Source organism: Nematolebias whitei, chromosome 14, assembly GCF_014905685.2.
Source record: "Nematolebias whitei isolate Nwh7 chromosome 14, NemWhi1, whole genome shotgun sequence".
Classification (NCBI taxonomy): domain Eukaryota; kingdom Metazoa; phylum Chordata; class Actinopteri; order Cyprinodontiformes; family Rivulidae; genus Nematolebias; species Nematolebias whitei.
In genome coordinates this window covers 15,556,168-15,578,113 of record NC_056511.1, presented here as the reverse complement: position 1 = coordinate 15,578,113, position 21,946 = coordinate 15,556,168, and the positions used below count along the sequence as shown (strand labels likewise).

Here is a 21,946-nt window from a genome sequence, read left to right as displayed (position 1 = left end):
TATATATATATATGTATATATATATATATATATATATATTCCTTTTTTGTTGCCCATTTTTTAGGGTTTCAGATGTTTGAGATGCTGAGGTTTGTATTAAATCTTTCCATCAACATAGTAAAAAAATGTATTAAAGTTTATTTAATCCATACTGTCTGTGCTGTAGTTAACAGTGACACTGCTGTGGTTAACGTGGCATAAACTTGATTGTTCATAAGTTTATCATAAAATCCTCATGTAGTTGATCTTAAATCAAATCAGATATCATCGTTGACATGTTACATTACGTGCTCGTCTTTATTTATTTATTTTTTTTGTCCCATTAAACACTTTGGAGCCCCTCACATTTAGAAAGGGGTGTTTAAAAATGGAGTCTGTTAAAAAACAAAAAAGCCCAGTCCACAAACTCTGCTCACATTCAAGCCTACAATCAATGATTTAATCAGAGTTTATTGTAACTGCATGGCGGAAGGATCTCGGAGTGCCTTTGGATGAAATATTGTTTTACACCAAGTGTAAATAATTCATTTGAAACCAAACCTTGGCAGAGTTTGATGTTGTTGTGATGCTGGATTTACGACAGCACAAGTTTCATCAATAAGAAATGACTGTAAACACTACTACTGCTTGAAAAATGAAGAACGTGCTGGAGAATGAAACAGGACGCTGTTGGACCACTAGAGAGCAGCCCAGGTCTGTGGAGAGGACAGCAGAGATGGTCCAAACCCAATTAGCACACATATGACAATTTAAATAAACCATTAGTTGTTCTAGTTTCAATCAGAGCCCACTTAAACATGTTATATGATGAGACGTGATCACGCGTTTTGATATTTAACACGTTGGTTTAATATACTATATGGTATGAATAAAAACAAATTGGTAAGAAAGAGGTGGTTACAAAGAAAACAAGCTGGACAAATGAATAAAAAGACCCAACATTCACTTTTCCTGAAAATATTTATTGATGTTTCAATCCAACTTGGATTTTTGTCAAACTTTTCATTACAGCAATGTAGCCGAATATTAAATCATCTCATGGAGTACATATATGCTGCTGTTTACTTTTATTTTTAGCTGCAGACACTTAATGAGCCACATGAAAAAACAGATTTGTTCCACGTTTCAAATATGTGGAAATGGTTTAAACTGGCAGCAATTCTTTAACTTGATAGTCCAGACAACAGATGGCAGGTTAGTTTTTGACTTGTATAAGTACTATGATTTAATGCACTATAAACATTTTACTGAGTAAAGTCATGTACATTAGTACAAATTATTAGGTTATTAAAGGAAGAGACAATCATAAAACAGGCTAAAATATTGAATATTTCACGATAAATCTTTTAAATAAGAGTGCGATCAGTACGAGGAGGACTTCCATTTGCATTTACAGTTACATTTAAATTCATTATATCAAAACATTGTTTTGAATTCCTTTCTTTCCATGATGGGTGGAACCAGGGGTGGGGAGCAGTGGCCACCACTAATACAAATTTTCTAATTTCTCCTAGGATTAGTAGAAAAAGACAATTATTTCTGAGCAATAGGAGATAAAAAAATATAAATATATATATATCTTATAAAAAAAATCATAAAATTGAATCCCCCAAAATAAGAACAACTTGTCTTAAACCAATGTCCCCAACATGATGCAGGGTCTCAGGAGGATATATGCAGAATGCTTTGTATATTATTTTTTAGAAATATAAATTTAGTAGAGGACAAACATTAATAAGATGAGTAGTGACAGTGGTTTTCCTAACAAGTAATGCCAAATGTAAATAATAATTAAAAAATAAAATTTAATTAGACCTATGTATATCAGGTGATTCCCTAATTCCTGTATTTGTCAAATAACCTAAATAGATCAGAACGAAACACAACCAATCTCCTGAGAGTCAGATCTGGCTTTTGGTTTTGATGTGACACCCCAGGATATTCCGTGGCCTCCACATGGGCCAGAACCCCCATATAATATTTTCTAGAAGAGCCACTGCTTTCCATACAGGAGCAAGAAAACACATTTAGACGCTGTGAGCTTATATAGTTTTATGTAATGGTTAAAACAGTAATTCAGAATTTTTGAAGCGAGGTGTCAAATGTTCGTGAACAATTAATATCGTGCCGGTTGTGGATAATTCTTTGAGTTTACTTAATATAACTCTAAGCAGACTTGTAAGCTGAAGGCTAGATCAAGCTGGGCCTAAACCAGTGGTAGGCAACTTTATTTTTTCCAGTTGGCCAAATTAAGACATTCAAAGCAATCAAGGTGCTGCACAAAAAACAAAAGAAGCAGTTTTATTTTTTTATTTTAGGCTCTGTGTAAACTGGCTCTTGTGACAATACATTTATATAAATAAGCAACGACTTAAAAAATAAGTTTTAAGCAATCTTACTCCAAAGTTTTTTTTTTTTAAATCATATCCAAAATGTTTAATTTGGACTTCCTTAAGTTTAATTGAAAAACTGCAGGTGCTCATCAACTTGTCTAAAAGTAGTTCTATTTTTCTTCCATTTAAGGATTTCGGGGGCCGGATGGAGACTGCCTGCAAGCCAAAAGTGGCTCGTGGGCCACATGTTGCCCACATCTGGCCTAGACCAAAGTGAATTACTGTTGCCTAAAACATCCTCAATCTCAAAAACTTCATAGCAGCGAATTCAAATGTCATTTTAAAAAAAAGTTTATGGTCTTTAATTCGTCATTAGTTACCACGGCAGAAATATTTACATTTTTCTTTGTGAAGTGGGCTGCACACGAAGCGCTACGGTTAGCTCAGCAGTTACTTGTAAATAACCACAAAATTCTACATAAATTCTGTTGCAACGTGGAACAAACAATGGCGTCAAAGATTTTAAATTGCCTTTGCACAAACTGCTTTGGAACTTGAATTCCTTCACACCAAGCGCTTTCAGAAGAGCCATCTGCAACAGGTAACATATTACTTGTTCAGAAAAGATCTGGACCTTCAGGTTCCTTCACTTGATCATCAGGTAATACAAGTTAATTTAGCAATTAATGAATTAAATTTACAGATTAAATGTTACCTCGGCTGCATCTAGGCAACTGACAAACAACTTTTTATATTTTCAAATTTGACTTAATGGTAGAATAAGAAGAATAAAAAGGTAGAGCCGAATTACTTTCAGCCTACTTCTGTCAAGTTTCAAAATAAAAGCACACAAACAGTAAACGGTAACTGGTGACTCATGGACTAACTGGAACTTCACGCAGCTTCACATTTTACAAGATAAAAAAAACGATAATAACGAGACACACAAACTGCCATTAGCCTGAATCACTTTTATTTAAAAAAAGAAGTTTTTTTACAAGACAGCCATATGTACAGGATATAAAACGGCAAAGTGTTGCTGCTGGTACTGACACAGCACAGAACTGGGAGATGTTTGGACTTATTCAAAAGGCACACGGGCTGGATGCGAGTCACAGACTCATGAGACATTTTGATGATTATTTACCAGTTTTTATGGAAACCTTCATGTTTTGGTCAGAAAGTTTGGAAGTGGATGTCACACTCATCAAGTGATGAATCTTTACCCGCCTAAATGTCAAGAATTAGGTTTTTGACAAGTTTGGATTCATCATCACTGGAGGAAAAAAAAGTGAATTTATCCTCAACTTTCTTCTTCAGAAACGAGTTTAGCTTCTACAGGAACAAATCTTATAATTTGGATTTCAGCAGCATCAACTCCTTCAAGAGTAATTTACAAAACCATCTTAAATTACATTTGTCATTTTTTTAAAAAGTGGGGGGAAAATAAAGATATATATATATATATGCATATTTTTACATTAAAAAGGATTCGGTTCTTGACAAATACTGTACACGCTACAGTAAAGCACTTTATTTTAACAAATAATAAAGCAATTAATAATAAGTTATCTTACCGACTCCAAAGACATGGGGGGTAAAAATCTGCTCTCAAATAATTTACAGACCAAGTTTAAAATGGTCAATCTTTCTTTTGGAAAACAGCTTCCAAAAATATTTCAGTTTGATTGATAAGGAGAATTATTTTATGGGACAATGCAAACGTGAAGCAAAACACAAAGAGATCAGTAAAACTGTACAAACACATGGACATCTCAAAAGAACATTAAAAATAATACATAAAGGCAAAACACTATCCCTAATAAGCAAGACTATAAAACGCTTAAATATTAACAGGTATGTCTGACGAAAGTTGTAAAAAATAAAATACAAGTGATGGGAACTTAACAGACAAAGCTGCCAAGAACAAGTTTCAACTGAAACTAAAAACAAGAGCCTTTGTGAAAAGCAAAACTTTCACAAGAGAGAAATAAAAAAAAAGCTGTTAAACAATATTTTAGTGGTAAATCAGACATGGACCCAGAGGGTACATGTTCACTGTGTTTCAGCGGAAGTTTTAAATGCCTCGTCTTTAACCCTCCTCGGGGCTACACAACAACCTGTAAAGACTACACGAGCTGGATCGGTACATTCATAAAACATCTGTCCATGTAGTTAAAACAAGTATTTTAAACTCATACAGCAAGATGGTTAAAAACTAGGGATGCACGATATTGGATTTTTGGCCGATATGTTAAAACTTATTTGGCTGATAACCAATACCAATACCGATTATTCCCCCCCCCCCCATTTTTGATGGAATGGCCGATGTCCGATATTTAATTTTATCGCCAATATCAGTTGATACCGATACACGCCGATAATATCGTGCATCCCTATTAAAAACTCAACTTCCAGTATCTGTATATTCAAATTACTGAAACGTAAAAGTTGAAATTAAAGGCCACAAAATGTCTACCCACACAAACTGTCAACACCAGAGAAAATTATGCATATTTTTAGTAATCCCCTACGATTTTTAAAGTGTATACCTAACCTATGGCTGCTCTTGGGGAATTTCGGGCAACGGCGTTTTAAACCTCAACAAGTCTGGACTTCATATTTAAATATTGAACAACAACACCGACCAGAAGTTACAGAGCAACCTGCAATGACTGTAAACTACGCAGCGTGACTGCAGCACTGCAGACACATGAACTAAACACGTCCACTTCACAGAGTCACGTCTACGAGGGGATTGATTTTCATTCATCACTTTGTTGCTGGACTCTGCTTTTATAAACCCCAGTTTGAAGCTTCGCTCGGCGATCGGACAGATTTACACCGTGGTTCTTATCCGTCTCGAGCGGCTCCGCTCTCTGTAAACTAGTAAACACTAAATGAATAAAAAAAAGTAACGGCGTTCCAGTTTCACAAAACGGAGAAATACACCTTCGTGAGGATGATTTCAGTATATTGTTTCAGGTCCATTCAAAGCATGTTATACGCAGGTAAACGTCTGCTGTGGGCTTATTAAAACCAGTCGGAAAGTCCAGGAAATGATTTTACCACAGCGCCCAGTAGTCAAGTTAATCAGCCTCCAAGTTAGAGGTAAGATGTGTGTGTGGCGGTTTGTTTCCTTGCCTCCCCCTCCTTTCAAACTCAGGGTAGCGTTCCAAGCCACCTACACTGCAGATGATCAAAGCTGAGTGTAGAAGCTCCTCGACGCCCCTCAGGTCTGTGTCGGTCTGCATCAGGGGCTGCTGCCCGCCTCCACGTCGCTCTCATCATGGGCGCCTGTGTAAATGGGCTTCTTGTTCTGCAGCGCAGGCTCATATTTGCGTGGGGATGACCTGTTCGCTTCACTGCTGTTCCTAATACCATAGAAGAAGTAGATGAGAAAACCTAGCGAGAGAGAAAAACAAAAAAATTCAGTGAGACATTATAAAAACAGTTTGCTCCTAGCGTAGAGTAGTAAATGTAAAAAAAGAGGATTTGTGACGTTTCAAACGCACCGATTAACATCCAGACAGCGAAGCGGCACCATGTACTCAAGTCCAGCTGCATCATGAGGTAGATGTTGACGAAAACACTGAACAGGGGCAACCAGGGGAGCAGAGGAACCTTAAGAAAAAAATACATTTTACTACCGTATTTTCCACCGTACATGTCGCACCAGTCCAAATATGTCTAATAAAGTAGAAAAATCCATAAATACGTCGCTTGTTTGTTTGTTCATAGTAAAGGTGTGTCTCAGTCTAACGTTTCATTAATAAATGCACTTTGACGGTCAAATCAGCTGCATTTTCAAGCGCCGATACGTGGAAGTAGGAGCGCGCAGAGGGACGAGTCACTGTGCATTTCTTCAAATTTAACAAGACAAGCACCTAAAACATTTATTGTTTGCTCGACTTTATAGTAAAATGTGTGTCACAGTTGAACTTTTGCTTAATAAATGAACTTCAATTGTCAAATTAGCTGCATTTCGCAGGGGCGGCTCAACGAACTGAAGCTGAATTGACGGTTGCTCCAGGCGAGCTGGACGAAGGTGGTAGACTATGGCAAGCCGATTGTGTCATTAATAGCCACTTTTAACCATTACATAACAACGACATGCCATACTACTCTAGTGCCATCTAGTGACTGAAAATGGTAGTGTTCAATATTATCAATGTCAGAATGAATGAAAACGGTCATATCTCAGCCAAAAATTGGTTTATAAATATGGGGGAAACAAATCCATAAATATGTAGCTTCGGCGTATAAGTCGCAGGGCATGCAAATTATGCAAAAAACTGTGACTTATGGGTCAAAAAAATACGGTAATTAGCTCAGCTGCAAAGACCAAATGAAGAGAATTCTTTTTATTTACAAAACAAAACAAAAAAAGAGTTCACCAACATCTCTGCTCTCTGGTGAGCTTCTTACCTTGAAAGTGAGAGCCTCTTTGCTCTCCGGCTGCCTCCAGATAATAATAATGCAGACAATGCAGAGCACAGCTAAGATAACACAAGGGACCACAACACCAGCGTGGCCTTCGAGTAGATGTTTCAAACAGTTCGCCAAAATAATGCAGAGCACAGTGATGAGAACCACTGCAAACAAAACGAAACCAAAAAAACAGTTTACAGCAGAGTTGGGGATGACGGCAGTTTATTTTAACGCCTGCTTTAAGACAAACTTACAAATGATGGCAGTGGTGATGTAGACAATGGTTCCAGAGGTCTGTGTTGGGTTTTTTCCACTTGGACTGAAAAGCAGCTTGGCAGTGAAAGCCTCCTGAAGTGGCCTGTCCTCCGTCTCTGGGCCATACTCATCACTGCTGTCCCCTCCATTTACAGCCACCTTCTCTCCTTCCACCATCTCCACCAGCTTCTCCATCTGACTGGATGAATTCAGATTACCCGGCTGATACCTACAGGAGGGAAGGAAAGACGGAATGGTTCTCTCAGTTGTAACAGGAAAAATATCAATAATTTGTGTATATAACATGGGTGACCTTTGAACAACAGCTCAACACTACTTATGATATAACTAACCTTTAAAGTAGCTTTATGGGTACAAGCTGGCAGCATTAGTACATCAGCTGCCATAAAGTATCTAACACATGTAAAACACTGAGAATTAGAGAATAAAACGTGCTTACCGCAGAATTAGGACGCATATGGCAACCAATGAGTACGCCAGCAGAGTTCCTATAGACATGAGATCAACCAGTGCTGCCAGGTCGAACAGAAAAGCCATCAGAGCTGCGGGGAGGGAATTTTAGAAATTACATGTTTTAGAAAAGTCACATTGTAAAGATTACAGAGTGATGCATGTTGGAGGAAGGGGTGAACAGACAACAAAATAAAATCTGTGCTAGTGTTTTCGCTGCCTGTTTCAGGAGGCGTTATTGATCCTGAACTGACAGCCTGATAGACAGGAGGCAAAGCTGTAACCTTCACAGACTTTAATCAGCAACTCCTGACTGCAGCAGAATGACACGGCAAAAACAGCCTGAAGGCCTAAAGGAACATCAATGTGGTAAATAAGATATACAATTATCAAACACGGTCTCACCTGCAACAATACCAGAAGCAATGGTGGCCAGGATGGGGGTCTTTGTGCGAGTGTTCATCCTGGACAGAGAACGGAACAGCAGTCCGTCCTCGGCCATGGCGTAAATAACACGAGGCATGGGAAACATGGAACCTAGCAGGCTGAGAGGAGATCAGCAGTTAGCATATTTCCTCCTAAGTAAACCAAATTGTGGTCGTCGTACAGCAATTTCCCCTTCCTCACCTGGTGGACAGAGCACAGAGAGAACCCACGGCCACAATGTATTTGGCGGGGGCCCAGCCAACAAAACTGAAAGCTTCAGGCAGAGGACTGTCAGGGTTCAGCCGATAGTAGGGCATCATCATCGTCAGAGCGGCAGAGACCCCAAAGTAGGCGAAGAAACAGATAAGCAGTGAAGCTACGATGCCGATGGGTATGGACCGCATGGGGTTCTTTGCCTCTTCACCTGAAAACAACAAAATAAGGAGGACGTTTTGATCTCTGTTGTACCCACTAAAGATCTAATCCAAGGGTTCCCAACCCTGGTCTTTGGGGAACCCCATCCTGAATGTTTTAGTTGTTTCTCTGCTCCAACACACCTGGTTTTAATTAATGGGTAATTAACAGACTTCTGCAGAAAAATGATTAATATAAAAAAAAAAAAAAAAAAAAAAAGTTAAAAACAAAACAACTGGACTTATTTTTAACTGAAGACGTTTCGCTTCTCGTCCGAGGAGCTTTCTGAATTCAATGAAACAAAGAGTGTGGGATTCAGGTGATAAAGCTGTGGTGTTCTGTAAGCTACATAATGGAGATTGACACATGCAGATTGACCTCTCACTGGTCGTCATTTGTCCCATCCACAGAGGGGCCACTCTGGTCACATGGTTGGAACTCCTGATAGGTGTGAAACTGGCTGGGTATCAGTCCTAAAGCTGCATTATAAAAGTTTTTGAAAGTTGAAATCTGAGACCTCCTCTTTTTAAAGATGGTTTCTCTCTTTTTACAAGAACAACCTCCTTCACTTCCCTCTCAAACCATCTGTCTTCTCTGTTCAAAATGCGGCCATTCTGGTCCTCAAAAGAGTGTCCCTTATCTGTGAGGTGCAGGTGAACCACTGAGTCTTGTCCTGAGGAGCTGTCTCTCCTGTGTTGAGCCATGCGTCTGCAAAGAGGCTGTTCGGCTTCTCTAATGTAGAAGTCAGGACAGTCCTCGATGCACTGGACTGCAGATGCCACACCACTCTGTTTGTGTATGGGTGTTTTGTCCTTACGGTGGACCAGCCTCTGTCTGAGAGTCCTGCTGGGTTTGAAATGTACTGGGATGTTGTGTGTTTGTTGAAAATCCTTCTGAGTTTCTCTGATACTCCAGCAACATAAGGGAAGACAATGTTTTTCTGTCTGTTGTTCTCCTTTTTCGGTTTAGTATTCGTGGGGACATGTTCGGCCTGATGCTGTAGAGTTCTGATGACCGAGAGTTTGCGTTCCAGTGGGTGGTGAGAGTCAAACAGAAGATACTTGTCTGTGTGGGTTGGTTTCCTGTAGACTTCAATGTTGAGGCTGTCCTCTCTTTCCATGTGAACCACACAGTCCAAAAAAAGGCAGCTTGTTGTCATTTGCATCCTCTCTGGTGGACTTGATGTTGTCAACAAGAATAAGTCCAGTCGTTTTGTTTAAAAAATTTTTTGGATTCACCATATCCTGGATGACTGAGAATCTTCACTAGCATGAAGTAATTAAGTCACTGAATCAAGTGTTGGAGCAGGGAAACAACTAAAACATGCAGGATGGTGTTCCTCAAGGACATGGGTTGGGAACCACCGAATCACTGTAGGTGGTGTAGGTCAAATGATTACTGACCAACTTTCTTCTTACTCACTTGTCGTGGCGATGCAGTCAAAGCCTACAAAGGCATAGAAGCAGGTGGCTGCACCACTCAAGACTCCAGCAAGACCAAAAGGAGCAAAACCACCAGTGCCAAACTTCTTTTCCAACCTGAGGCAGAAAAAACAAGAAGTATTCAATGGCGTTCGTTTCATTGTTTCTGTAAGCAGCAGTGAACTTATTTTGCTCATTGCTCAAACAGAAATATTCACTTTGTAAAACAAACATGGGAGAAAGAAGAAGCAGTGATAAGATAAACCAATAGAACAGTATGTCCTGTTGATAAAACATTAGAGATGCTGTGAAAACACAATCTGAAGAAAACATGGATTAACACTTTAGAAAAATAAACTTGAGGAATTTGAAAACTGCTCAAGGAAGTAGTCAAATACTCACATGGTGATGTTGGAGGTGGAGTTCTCGAAGCTTAGGTAGTCTTCTTTTGTAAGGTTCCAGTTGGCAGTGTCCCCTTTAAAGAAACCGGATATGATGACGAACCCCAGAACCACCAGGTTGATGCCCGTAAAGATTTTGTTCACCAGCGCAGACTCGCTCACACCAAAGGCCAGAAGCCCTGAAACACAAAGTGCAGGAAGTGAGAAGAAAGAATTTGTACGCAGCGTCAACAGCTACATGGTCTGCTATGTGGGTGGATATGTTCCTGCTTTAACACCTCCAACAAATTATCACTCAGTGACAGCAGTCCTTTCAAACACTGCTACTGGCATGCCACATTAGCTGCGAGATCAGTGAAGACTGTTACGCAGTAATGATCCATTTAGCTGGGTCATTAGCAACTTAACCATCAAGGGTGTCATTTAGCTAGATTGTTTGATTTAAAAGGTAAAACCTTTAAACATTTTTACAAAAAAAAAAAACCAAAAGCTAAGAGTAAAAGCCACAGGAAACTCACCGGTTAGAAGTAAGACCAGGATTAAAGCGAACAGGTCAGGGTATTCTGCCAGCACCCCACCTGGAACTTTCATCGCCATGGAGGCATTAAAAAAGTGGGATATCTTCTGTCCAACCAGGTTGTCAAAGGTGGAGCTCCAAGCCCTGGCCACACTGGCTGTACCTAAAAATAGACAAATACATCCATAACGAGGCCTTTGCTGTGATCATTTGAGGGATCCTAGCTCCACCTGACCTACGATAAGTTCACGGAGACTGGACGGAGCTTACCTATGACATACGAGAGGATGAGGTTCCATCCTGTGATGAAGGCCCAGATTTCTCCAACCGTCACGTAACTGTAAAGGTACGCAGATCCCGTCTTGGGGACGCGGGCGCCAAATTCAGCGTAGCACAGGCCGGCCAGCATAGAGGACAGAGCAGCGATGAGGAAGCAGAGGACGATGGCTGGTCCGGCCTTTTCTCGAGCGACCTCGCCAGCGAGGACGTAGACGCCGGCGCCCAACGTGGAGCCCACTCCCAAAGCGATGAGGTCCAGGGTGGACAAGCAGCGAGCAAATTGGCTCTCCTCATTGGAACAGTCTAATGCCCGGCGGCGCAGCAGGGATTTGCCAAAGCTGGACAGCTTGTTGGCCATGTTGGCTGAGATTGAGCGTAGGAGTGGACTAAAGGTTTTAAATACTCGTCGATGTGTGTGTGACTGACAGTGTAAACAAACACCTGTGACACAGTTTAGTTTAAAGCTGCTGAAATGCTGGGGACAGATTGGGTAAGAACACGTCAAGTACTTGATTGTTGGTCCTCTGACGTTTGTGTGTTCACTGCGGCAGGAGTCACTCGAGTTCACAAAGCAGGAAGTGGCAGGTGTGTGGTCACAGTATTTCGCAGCAGACGCAGAAGATTAGGACCTGTGAGGAAAAAAACAACAAAAAAAACAACAACTCAAAACAAAGATTTATTCAGTACCTGCCAAAGCTTACACTAATGACAGCTCTGAATTTGGAATTAAACATGGAGATTACCGGTATGACTTTTTTGGTTTAACAAAAAGGAAACCAAGGCAGTATGTATTGTATTTTAAAAATACAAAAATGCTCACAATATATTTTGTGGAATATATTTTCAAATGCTCAAAATGGATTACAAAAATAAAAACAGTCAAAAAGGTGGTGACAGGAAGCAAAAGGAACACTGCTGGAAATTTACCTGAGACGTGCTATATTTCCAAAATGTCTGACATAAGTCAGCAAGCACATTTGGGAAAAAACGGGGAGAATTCAACACACAAGAAACTGTACTTTTACGTTGTATAACTTCCAGGAATTTGTCCCACCTTCCACCTTTTTCCAGCTTAGTATCACATGAGACGCAGTGGGGCACACAGAGACCTCGTGAAAACAAAAGGAGCCCATGCTTGATCCTGCCCGGTCCTAATTTTGCTTTAACAAATAAACCTGCTACGTGACACACCCCTAGGGAAACAAAAGAAACACCTAGCTTAATTCCTGACTGCGAGAAAGGCCAGTTTAACCCCGGCGTCCTGTTATTTCAGCACAAGAGGAGAAGCATGGGAAAGCGAGGAGACACGACGGGGAGGACGGCGTGAGCCAGCAGCGTGATAAGAGGAACCTGCTGCACTGGGAACAGGCTGATAACATTTGCCACTGTAAATAATAATAATAATAATAATAATAACAATTAAAAAAGGAAAAAAAAGTTAAATTGTTTTGACTGTACCTCATATCTGATAAAAGTATATGATTAACCAAATTAAAATAAATACATAAAGAAAGAAAACTGGCCTCAAGGACAGCAACCTCATTACGTCTATAGTAAGGTGCGTGTCAAGTTCAGTAGAGAGTACATCATGAATGATTACACCAGTTTTTGCTAAACACATGCACAGTTAACAGTTCAAGGACATTTAGAAGAGCCCATCTGGATGAGACGGATGCAGTGTTTCTCTACAGCGGCTGTAAAACTGAAGTAGATACGCTATATGCAAAACAACCTGATAAAAAAGGAAGTTATCATTATGTGCATGCCACATGTTCTAGATGCGCATGGTAACAAGCTTACACAATGCAAACAAAACACACCCCTGAACTAAAATGCTCACTATGAGGACATGAGCGAGTGGCATTTATAGTAGTAACTGAATGCAGCAGGTTCTGCCAGATTCCAGAAAGTTAAAAGGTGTAAAATAATTCCTCTAACAGGTGTTGTTTAAGGACAATCAAGTCCTGTTGCTTTCAACAGGCTGGTCCAGTGGTTTTTACTCCACCCCATTGAAACAAGCTCTCCTTCAAAGTAGCTCCGGCTCAGATTACCACAAAACTTCAGAACTTTTGGAATTTCACACGACGGTGGAGAGGAACCCCGCGATCAGAGCTGTGCACGTCGTAAAGTGCAAAAACTCGACGCTTGTTGGAGTTCAAACGGCTCGCCGCATTGTGCTATCTTGCACGTTTCTTCGTTCTTTCTGCCGAATCCCCGAGATCACAAGGAAGTCAACGGAAACTAGCGTGTACGGTGATAATGTGATGAACGTGCAAGAAGCATCTCGCAATCATTTCCAGCAACACTCTTTATCAGAACATGCAGCTCCAACACAAAGTATGCTGGTCAAGTCAGGGCTAGTGGATCTGATCTGCAAACAATACATTGTTTAAAAAGTGTTTACAAAAAAAAAAAAAAAAAAAGTCAGTGGAGATTACCATTATTGTTAATTAGCAAGTTTATCTAGTAATGAAAAAGTGATAAAAGCAGTGAAAATGTTTAACTATGATTAAATATGATATACTAACTTTCGTCAGAAAATGACAACAAGCCTTAAGATTAGAGTAATGGAGCTAAATCTGGATTTGGAGTTTGAGCAAACGCCAAGTCTCCTCTTTTGAAGCCATTAAATATGTGACACCTTCACATTTGAGTTCCTTCAGTCACTTTACCGTTTAGTTAGAGGAGCAAGGAAACATTACACCAGCTGCACAAACCAGGCCATCTGTGTCCACGCCAGTGTGGATGTCTGAGGCTGGTCGAGTCAAAAGTTGGGGACTTCAAGACAATTCATTCCACAATACACCCCCCACTCCCAACTTCTGCAGCTTACAATTAAATTGTCCAAATTTAGAGCTAGCATCAAGCCAATCCTCCTACCTGGAGCTTCTGGGGTTAAAAAACAAAAAGTTCAAAAATTTTGTTTATTCAAAGTTCAACAATAAATAAAGCGGCACAGTCGAAGTGTGGCCGTTTTCCAGGGAACAGGATCCAGGGTCTCACAATGTTTCAGTACAAAGACGAGATTCTATTAATACGACAGAAACAACACGACCCAATAATCAAAGCGTGTCTCGTCCCTCGCGGTTCAAAAGAGAACATCCTGTCGTGTACAGTTAAGTATTGGGGGGGAAAACGAGGACAAACAAGTGTTAAACAATGAAATCCAAATAATTCAGAGCGCCCGGCAACTGCCACAATAAACAGTCTGTCCTCAGAAGGCTGATGTGAAGCTGGTACATGATGGAAGTGCTCCCACTCCCCACCGCTCCCTCAACCTCGACCAGGAACTGAGATCTGAAGATGTTCGGGTTAAGCTAATAAACACTTAGGACCAAACTACAGTGCCCAGCTGGCTGTGATCTCCACCACACCAGCACTGAGGACACAAAAGGTACTTGAGGGCAACTTAGGCTAAAGTAGGACGAGGAGGAATTAGCAGCCTGAACTTCACAGAAACTTGACTTTTATGACAAAAAAAAAAAAAAAAGGGCAGATCTAATGGTCTCATTAAAGCCGCCTCAGTCACGTCAGCTCTTCACTAATCCTTTCCTTGTGGTTTTCACAAGGGTGCTTGTTTGTGGAAGATAGACACCCCACACGCACCCATTTGAAAAGACTTGTGCGATACTTGCAGAGATTTTACATTTCTGGTTTAAAACTGAGCAAGACTTCACTGGAATATTTTCCCTTGCCTCTGCTTCCAACAGCTGGGTCTTTGTTTTACATTGTAGCCGAGATGAACTGAAAGGCCTTTCATATCCTGGAGGGCCAACGGCGCTCCGGTTCTAACAGGCTTCAGGAGGAACGGTCCAGTTACTTGACAGCTTTGCTGCAACTGCCACGTACTCTAAGAGGATTACTCTGAGAAGTAACAAACCTGCTAACCTCATTATAGTTAGTTGTTACTCCTTGTTCCATCCTTAACATCGTATGGGTTTGTTTTGACCGCAACTGATCACAACAACGCCGCATAATGAACCCCTAACAAGGTCATCTCATGTAAAGGTAGCACTGTGAAAACTGTAAGTGTAAATAATATTATATATTCTTACTTCTGAGGATTTTTCAAAGGTTCAGTCTTGTCAAAGAGGGCATTTAAATAAATCCACCAGAAAAGCAGAACGTGACTAAGCAAGACAAGACACAGCAGACCCAAAAGAGGGCGTCGAGTGCCTTTGTTCACGTGTTCGTGCAATGACCCACCACTGAGACTGAACTGACCCACCGTTCAGTTCACCTGGTGGGAAACCACGACTGCTGCCAAATCGCTCTCCCCGTGAAATGGAATGTGACAAAAAAGAAGAACCTGTTCGCTTTCCCATGACCAACAGTACTTACATTAACACACCCAAGAACAGAAGCGTAAGCCCATATGGTAGTAAAGAGGATAAATGGCCCGTTTGGCACGTAGTGCCACATCCCGAATGCCAAGGTGTGGCCACTAAGCCACAGTGCAGGAAAAGATGGCAGAATTGCAACTTAATGGGCCATATCATAAATATACAGAACAGGAAACACAATTTACGTTTATCAAACTGAAGCATAACTCTGTATAGTTTCCAGGTCTCTCTTGTAAACGAGTCCTCATGGCTCAATGGGACTAGCCTGTTTAAATAAAGGTAGAATGAATGAATAGTTAAGTGAGCTGTTCTTTAATTGAATTTAAAGGATACTTTCTAATTAGTCAGTAATTAGTCTAACCCCAACTGTAATTAAAAAAAAAAAGCCAAAAGATATTGTCTTAAATTAGGAGCATTGCAATAATCATAAAGCTGCAGGGGCCTACATAAGCCGTTTCCATTTGTCAGAGAACCTATTTTCATCTCGGACCACCAGCTCTCGCCTCCAGTTTGTCCAGTGGACAACCACGTGAAATAGACACGAGTTAAGGTTCTCCATCGCTGTGACAGATTTCCGTCATTTTGAACGTCTGTGAAAATACGACTTCTTGTGCTATAATTTTTTTAAAATACATCTGACAACACCTCGATTAAAACCACTGAAACTAAATAACAGTAAACTACAGAAAGGTTGTTCAAAACCCCTTTCTTCCTTCAGAATGCTATTGGTTCTGACGGTGGAGTTTCATTACAGAACATTAGACCATATACTTTTATATACATGGTTTATTATCTGGGTGTCCAAAAACTTCTTTAAAACGTCTTCAGTTGATCCAAAATGCTGCTGCCAGAGTCTTAATGGGAGTCGGCAGAAGATCATATATCTTTCCAGTTTTAGCTTCTCTCCATTGGCTCCCTGTCAAATTCAGAATTGAATTCAAAATCTTAATTCTAACCTACAAAGCCCTCAACAACCTAGCTCCATCTGATATTCGAGTCCTTATCGTCCCACATGTTCATAACAGAGCATTTCACTCTCAAGCTATGTTTACACGTGCAAAATTCTTTGCCGAATTGAAATGTTTTCAGATTAAATAATTCAAATGTATCGTTTACATGATGGGCACAATCCGTTCACGATAAGAGTTTACATGAAGCGAGCTTTGATTGTGAACATAAGTACTGACATGCGCAGAGTGGTAAACTCTCCTAAAAAAAATATAAATAAATAAAAAATAACACAGAAGAAGTTCTAATTCTGGTTTACTTCCGGGATGAACCTAAACAAATCGGAGCACCCAAAATGGACCCGCGGCAGGTTTTAATGATGGTGGAGACGGTACTGCACTCCCTGACTGAGCTACAGGTAATACACATCATTTTGAGCTCTTTCAAAGTTTCTACTAGAAATATTATGTCGCTCACCGACCAGTTTTGCTTCCCCGACATGCTAATAGTATTAGCATTAGCCAGGCGGAAATGACATAGGTCGCACATGCGCAGCCAGGCCAGTTTTTCACGATTGGGAAAAAAAAAATGAACAGATTATACGTTTACATGCACACCATTTGGATTATGAATCAGCATAAACCTCCCGTCTCATTCTGATTACAAACTATTTCGGATTGAGCTGAATAAACAAAAAAAATAACCCGAACGGGGCGTTTACATGATGCATTTTTATTCCAAATGGCCGTTTAATCCGATTACTTATGTCCATGTAAACATAGCTTCAGACTGCAGGTTTACTTGCGGTTCCTAGAGTTTCTAAATGCAGAATGGGAGGAAGATCTTTCAGTAATCAGGCTCCTTTCTTGCAGAACCAACTTCCAATTTCTATCTGCGAGACATTGTCCAGTTTTAAGACTGGGCTTAAGACTTGCCTTTTTGATAAATCCTATAGTTAGGGTTGGCTTGTCATGCTGCCATAGGCTGAGACTACTGGAGGACATTTGCATTGTTAGTTAACTTTATATATAGTGCAATGTACATACTAAATTGCATTCTTCTTGAGATTTTGTCCCCTAAAAGGTTCAAAACACTGGAGTCAGATCACAACTCGGAAGGCATCATACTGTTTGATTTTATATAAGAAGTGAGCAGCTGTGTGTGTGTGTGCTGCATCTGAGGCAGGTGACTGGAAGGATACAGATGTGTCAAAATGATGGAGCAAAACGTGGCATTTCTTTATGTCTCTAACGTGTTAAATTAGAAAGGGCGTGCAGGTGTTGTTTTCTTCCATGAGCAGCAGATTCAAAAAACAGAAAATCACTCCAGACACAGTGTCACTATTTTACATCCAGGTAGAGTCTGAGGCGGCTGACGCAACACCGTACAGGCTTGGCTCATGAACGATGCTCGGCTCTGATGACGAGTCGTGACTGTCGGGAGGTCCACATTATTACAATATTTTTAAAAAAGCATCCTTACTTATTGTCGGTCTGAATGAAAGTCCGTCTGAACCGAGGCAGCAACGACCTTACGTGTCCCCAACGTGCAAATAATAAATGTCCCCGAATCAGAGGCGCTGCGTTTGCCCGCGTTTACGTTGATAACTCGCGCAACGAAACGACGAAATTATGTTTAAACAGCTACTTTACCTCTCAACGCTCTCTTCAGTCTGGGTTTAGTTTAAATGTGTACGTCAAAGTAAACGGCGCTCCCTGCGTCGTTTGTGTCTGCTCGTTAAAAAAAAAATAGATTCTTGTGTGAAACCAAAGTGCATCACCCCAGCTGCAGCAACTTCTGCTGAGCGCTTATGTGCTTTATGTAAACAACTTGCACAACACTTTAAAACGAACGCGTGCTTTTACAGCAGGAGTACCTATCACACTTGGTGAAATTTACGACGCTGCAAGTGGGGTCTTTGAAAGCAGCATTTCGGCATTCCCACGCCTTGCTAACCACAAGTCGTTAGCACGGTATGCTAACCGGCTAAGACCAAAACAATGAATGAAACCCTTAAGTCATAACACAGTCAAGAGTCAAACAACGCGTTTAAATAAATATGAGAAGGCTTAAACTGCTTTTCCACTATGGTCACTTCATATCAAGTTTCTCAGTTTCTGCTCTAGTTCTCGTGTTTTCCATTACGCGCCGACTCCCAGCTCAAATAACACACTAACTAAGCCGATTTAGGACACGTTAGCTACTGTTAATAAACTCCACGCGACTACGACGCGTGATAAGTAGAACGCAAAATTTATTTTTGGAAAATGTTCATAAAGAATGAGCCGATAAATGTGAGGAACGGTATGTTCTTTTCGAACATTGCGCCTAATACTACAACCGTCAGCAGCACGAGGATTGCATCAGTCTACTTCTTGGCGAGACGTTACAACTCGCGTGGGGAAAAGACACGAAAGCACAAGTTGAGAGTTAAAAACTGAGCGTTTGAACACATCAGTAAATGTTTACCTTTTTACGCCGTTTCGTTTGTGAGAGTGAGAAGACAGAGACGGAAGGAGAGCGGCGATGTCTTGAGGTTGCTGATGAAATATCCCCGCCTGAGCTGAGCGTGTGCGCGTGTTTTCATCATGCGTGAGAGGGCGGGATGTATAAACAAACTGACGCAATGAGGGCGGAGCTTTACGCTCGTGAATGGAAGTACAAAGACAAGATTGTGCTTCTGCCGAGGCGGCAGACGGGACAATAACAAATACTGATAAACTTCAGATGCACTTCGAATAATTAAAACAGAACGAGATCAGTTTTTTTTGTGCGTATAAACGTCAGATTAAAAACTACGTTTAACGTGCGTGCGTAAGAGTGCGCACGTGGTTTCCTGTAGTAGTCACTTCCATATATGGAAATCCGACATGTCCGACCGGTTGTTTTTTTAAACACACGCTGTTTGTTCCCCAGATTCAAAGAAAGGGGTGCGGAATTCAAACTTTCTTTTAAGTGTACATGTACTCAGTGACCTGAACTTGAAGTTAGAGGGTAATACTAGATTAGATTTGTCAGTATTTTATTATTACGTTACCTGTTGATCCTGCCAAATTTCACCGCTTCTATGTGTTTTATTGGGTTCTAGGACATAACGGTTTTAAATAAAAGATACATGAGCATATAGAAAGGATTAAGACCTAGAATTGTTTTGGAAGGTGATGCACATCACCTGCTGCTTCTCATGTTGAAAAAATGGTGAGTTTGTAGCCGTTTTGGTCAAAACCATTGTAATGTATATTACAATTATAATCACAGAAATCTGAAAGTAACTTTATGTACAATATCATGCAATATCACAAGAGGTCATGCATAGATTCATGCAACATTCATGTTGTGAATGACTCTCATTCCCATACCAAATATTAGCTGAATGTAAAAATGAGTAGTCTCTCGATTATTGCCCGGGTTACATTCCAGACACCACAATAGGTGAAAAACCACGAAGTTGGAATGCTATATATATTTTTTTTAGTATTTATATATATATTACGACTTTATAAACCCTTCCCACACTCTTGCAATGTTCTAAACTCTTAAACTTACGTAATTGTAACAACATACATATATGCACTGTACAGTACTGCAGAATTTTATATGTGTATTCACCAGTGAAGATACTACAACTTGAAGGATGAGTTCAGCTTCAGGATTATTTGCGACTTTCCTGCCAGTTCGGTGAGCTTAATAGATAAGTTACTTTTGACTTAGTACTGCCAAACTATTTTTACCACATCAGTTTCTCCACTAGTGTTTGCTCGCTCCTTTGCTGTTCTTTGAATTTTGTCAGAAAGCAGTGGCTGGAAGTACTGGTGGCTTCTGGGCGGTGTAGTTACAGTATAGACTTATTGAAAGAAAACTACAAAATAAGCACCTGTCCAAAGTATTTTTGACCCGCTCCCGTTAACGTTTTATCCTATACTGTAATATTAAACTTGACAATTGTGTGTCGTGTACAGTATTGCGTAAAACCCACAAAAGAGTGAGTCCACGAACGTTGAACCTCAAAGTATTGAGTGTATAGTCATTTTTGTGTTGACTAAGGTCAGTTGGTTGTGGCAGCCATTTAGGATTGGATTGGTTCCAGAAGCTAATCATAGAGAAAGATTCATTAAAATCCCTCCTGTGGCTCATAAAATATTTTAAGTGGCAGAGTTGACTCTAAATGGTTATTAGCAAGACTTCTAAACAAAGGCCTTGCACAATCCGTTAGGACTCACAAAATGAGTTAAGGATCAGTCTCAGCTACTACATCAAATGTTTAGCTCAGTTTTTGGAAATTGCAGCCATTTTTTTTTTTTTTTTTGCAAATGTTGAGTAGCTAAAATGGCCATAACTCGGTTACAAATATTGAGAAAGAAATTTGGTGTGGTAGTAGCTGTAATTCATCACCAGCTTATACTCTGAGCACTAACTGATTGTGCAAGATGTGTTTTTGAAAACTTTGTCATTAACCTTTGCAGTCAACACTGTCTGTTAGCAGAATATTCCACGAACGACTAGATTGTAATGAAACTCAAAAAGTAATCACTAGATGTACATCCACAACTGATTAACTTTTGGAGTCAAGCCAGTTCAAAATAGTTGCCACAACTAATAAATAGACCATTGCCAACACACAAAAAAAGCAATACAGGTTAAATTAGCAGATATTGAGCTAAAGTTTGATATGGTAGTAGCTGAGAGTCATCTCAGTACATACTCCATACAGAGTTAGATCACAAGAGATCTTGCATTATTGAACGAGATAAATCTGCTTCAAACTCAGCATGAAAGGCAGCGGGCGATATGCATTCCTTCAAGGAATGTTAGCTCATTGTTCTTCATGTCTTGAACAGAAGTAACTTTAAATAAAAAAAGGCGCGTAAATTGTATGAACTTTCTTTTCTCTGTCTCCAACCTTGCGTCCCTGTCTATGGGTACTATAGTTACCATTCGTCTCACCTTTTGTTCATGCTCAGTCACACTGCTTTGGGTTGCTCTTTCAATTTACTTCCACTTTATCAAGCTAACCCAACTGGGTGTCTCAGCAAATACAGTGAGCGTCATGGATGCACACTGGGTTCCACAGTCAAAACGGCTAAAAAAAACACAACCTAATCTCTGACCGGGCCCTCCCGTACCCATTCTGTCTGCTCACTTTCATCATGCAGGACAAGGCCAACACATCAAAGCTGACTAGTTTTATAGGTCATTGTCTTCACACGTCCCTTATGTTAGTAAATATTTTAAAAATGTATAAAAGTTACAAAAAAAAATCTCTTAAATGATTGGAACATTTTGATTAGTGGCAAAAAAAGCACAAATTGCATAGTACTGTCGTTAGATCGCAAAAATGCACAGAAACATATAAAACAGGAAATCAGTGCATTCACACCATTAGTTTGTGATCTGCATCACAAGATCACTATTCTTAGACAGGTTTAATCCACCTGTGGCCAGAATTTTAATCCCTGCGTTTCCTGAAGGCCAGCGGCAGCCAGAAAAAAAGATTAGAGGCCTTGAAAGGTTCTTGCAAACTTAGATCAGAGTAAAACAACCAGTGCTCATTATAATCCTTCCGTTTTACTCCATAAATCCTTTATTTTATTTATCTGCCATGTTTTTAATATTAAATTTGCAAGTAAAATTGTGCAAACGTCTAAAATAATGCTGCCCAAACTGTGTATGTATATATATATATATATATATATATATATATATATAT

At 40.1% G+C, this 21,946-nt stretch overlaps 2 protein-coding genes across 2 annotated transcripts in view; one reads left to right on the top strand and one right to left on the bottom strand.

Annotated features, from left to right (window-relative positions):
• The window catches only part of LOC119420498 (ras-related protein Rab-39B-like), a 26,352-nt gene that overhangs the window by 3,882 nt on the left and 524 nt on the right, over nucleotides 1–21,946 (top strand). The gene's annotated exons all lie outside the window — the stretch shown is intronic.
• On the bottom strand, nucleotides 4,619–18,798 carry slc7a3a (solute carrier family 7 member 3a). The gene is made up of 12 exons (XM_037687906.1): nucleotides 18,709–18,798; nucleotides 10,940–11,577; nucleotides 10,671–10,832; nucleotides 10,154–10,331; nucleotides 9,753–9,868; nucleotides 8,118–8,340; nucleotides 7,896–8,035; nucleotides 7,480–7,582; nucleotides 7,019–7,248; nucleotides 6,762–6,928; nucleotides 5,849–5,957; nucleotides 4,619–5,738 (listed from the first exon to the last, which is right to left on the bottom strand). The coding sequence occupies exons 2-12, from the start codon at nucleotides 11,304–11,306 to the stop codon at nucleotides 5,587–5,589; spliced, it is 1,947 nt and encodes a 648-aa protein (XP_037543834.1). The 5' UTR covers nucleotides 11,307–11,577; nucleotides 18,709–18,798; the 3' UTR covers nucleotides 4,619–5,586.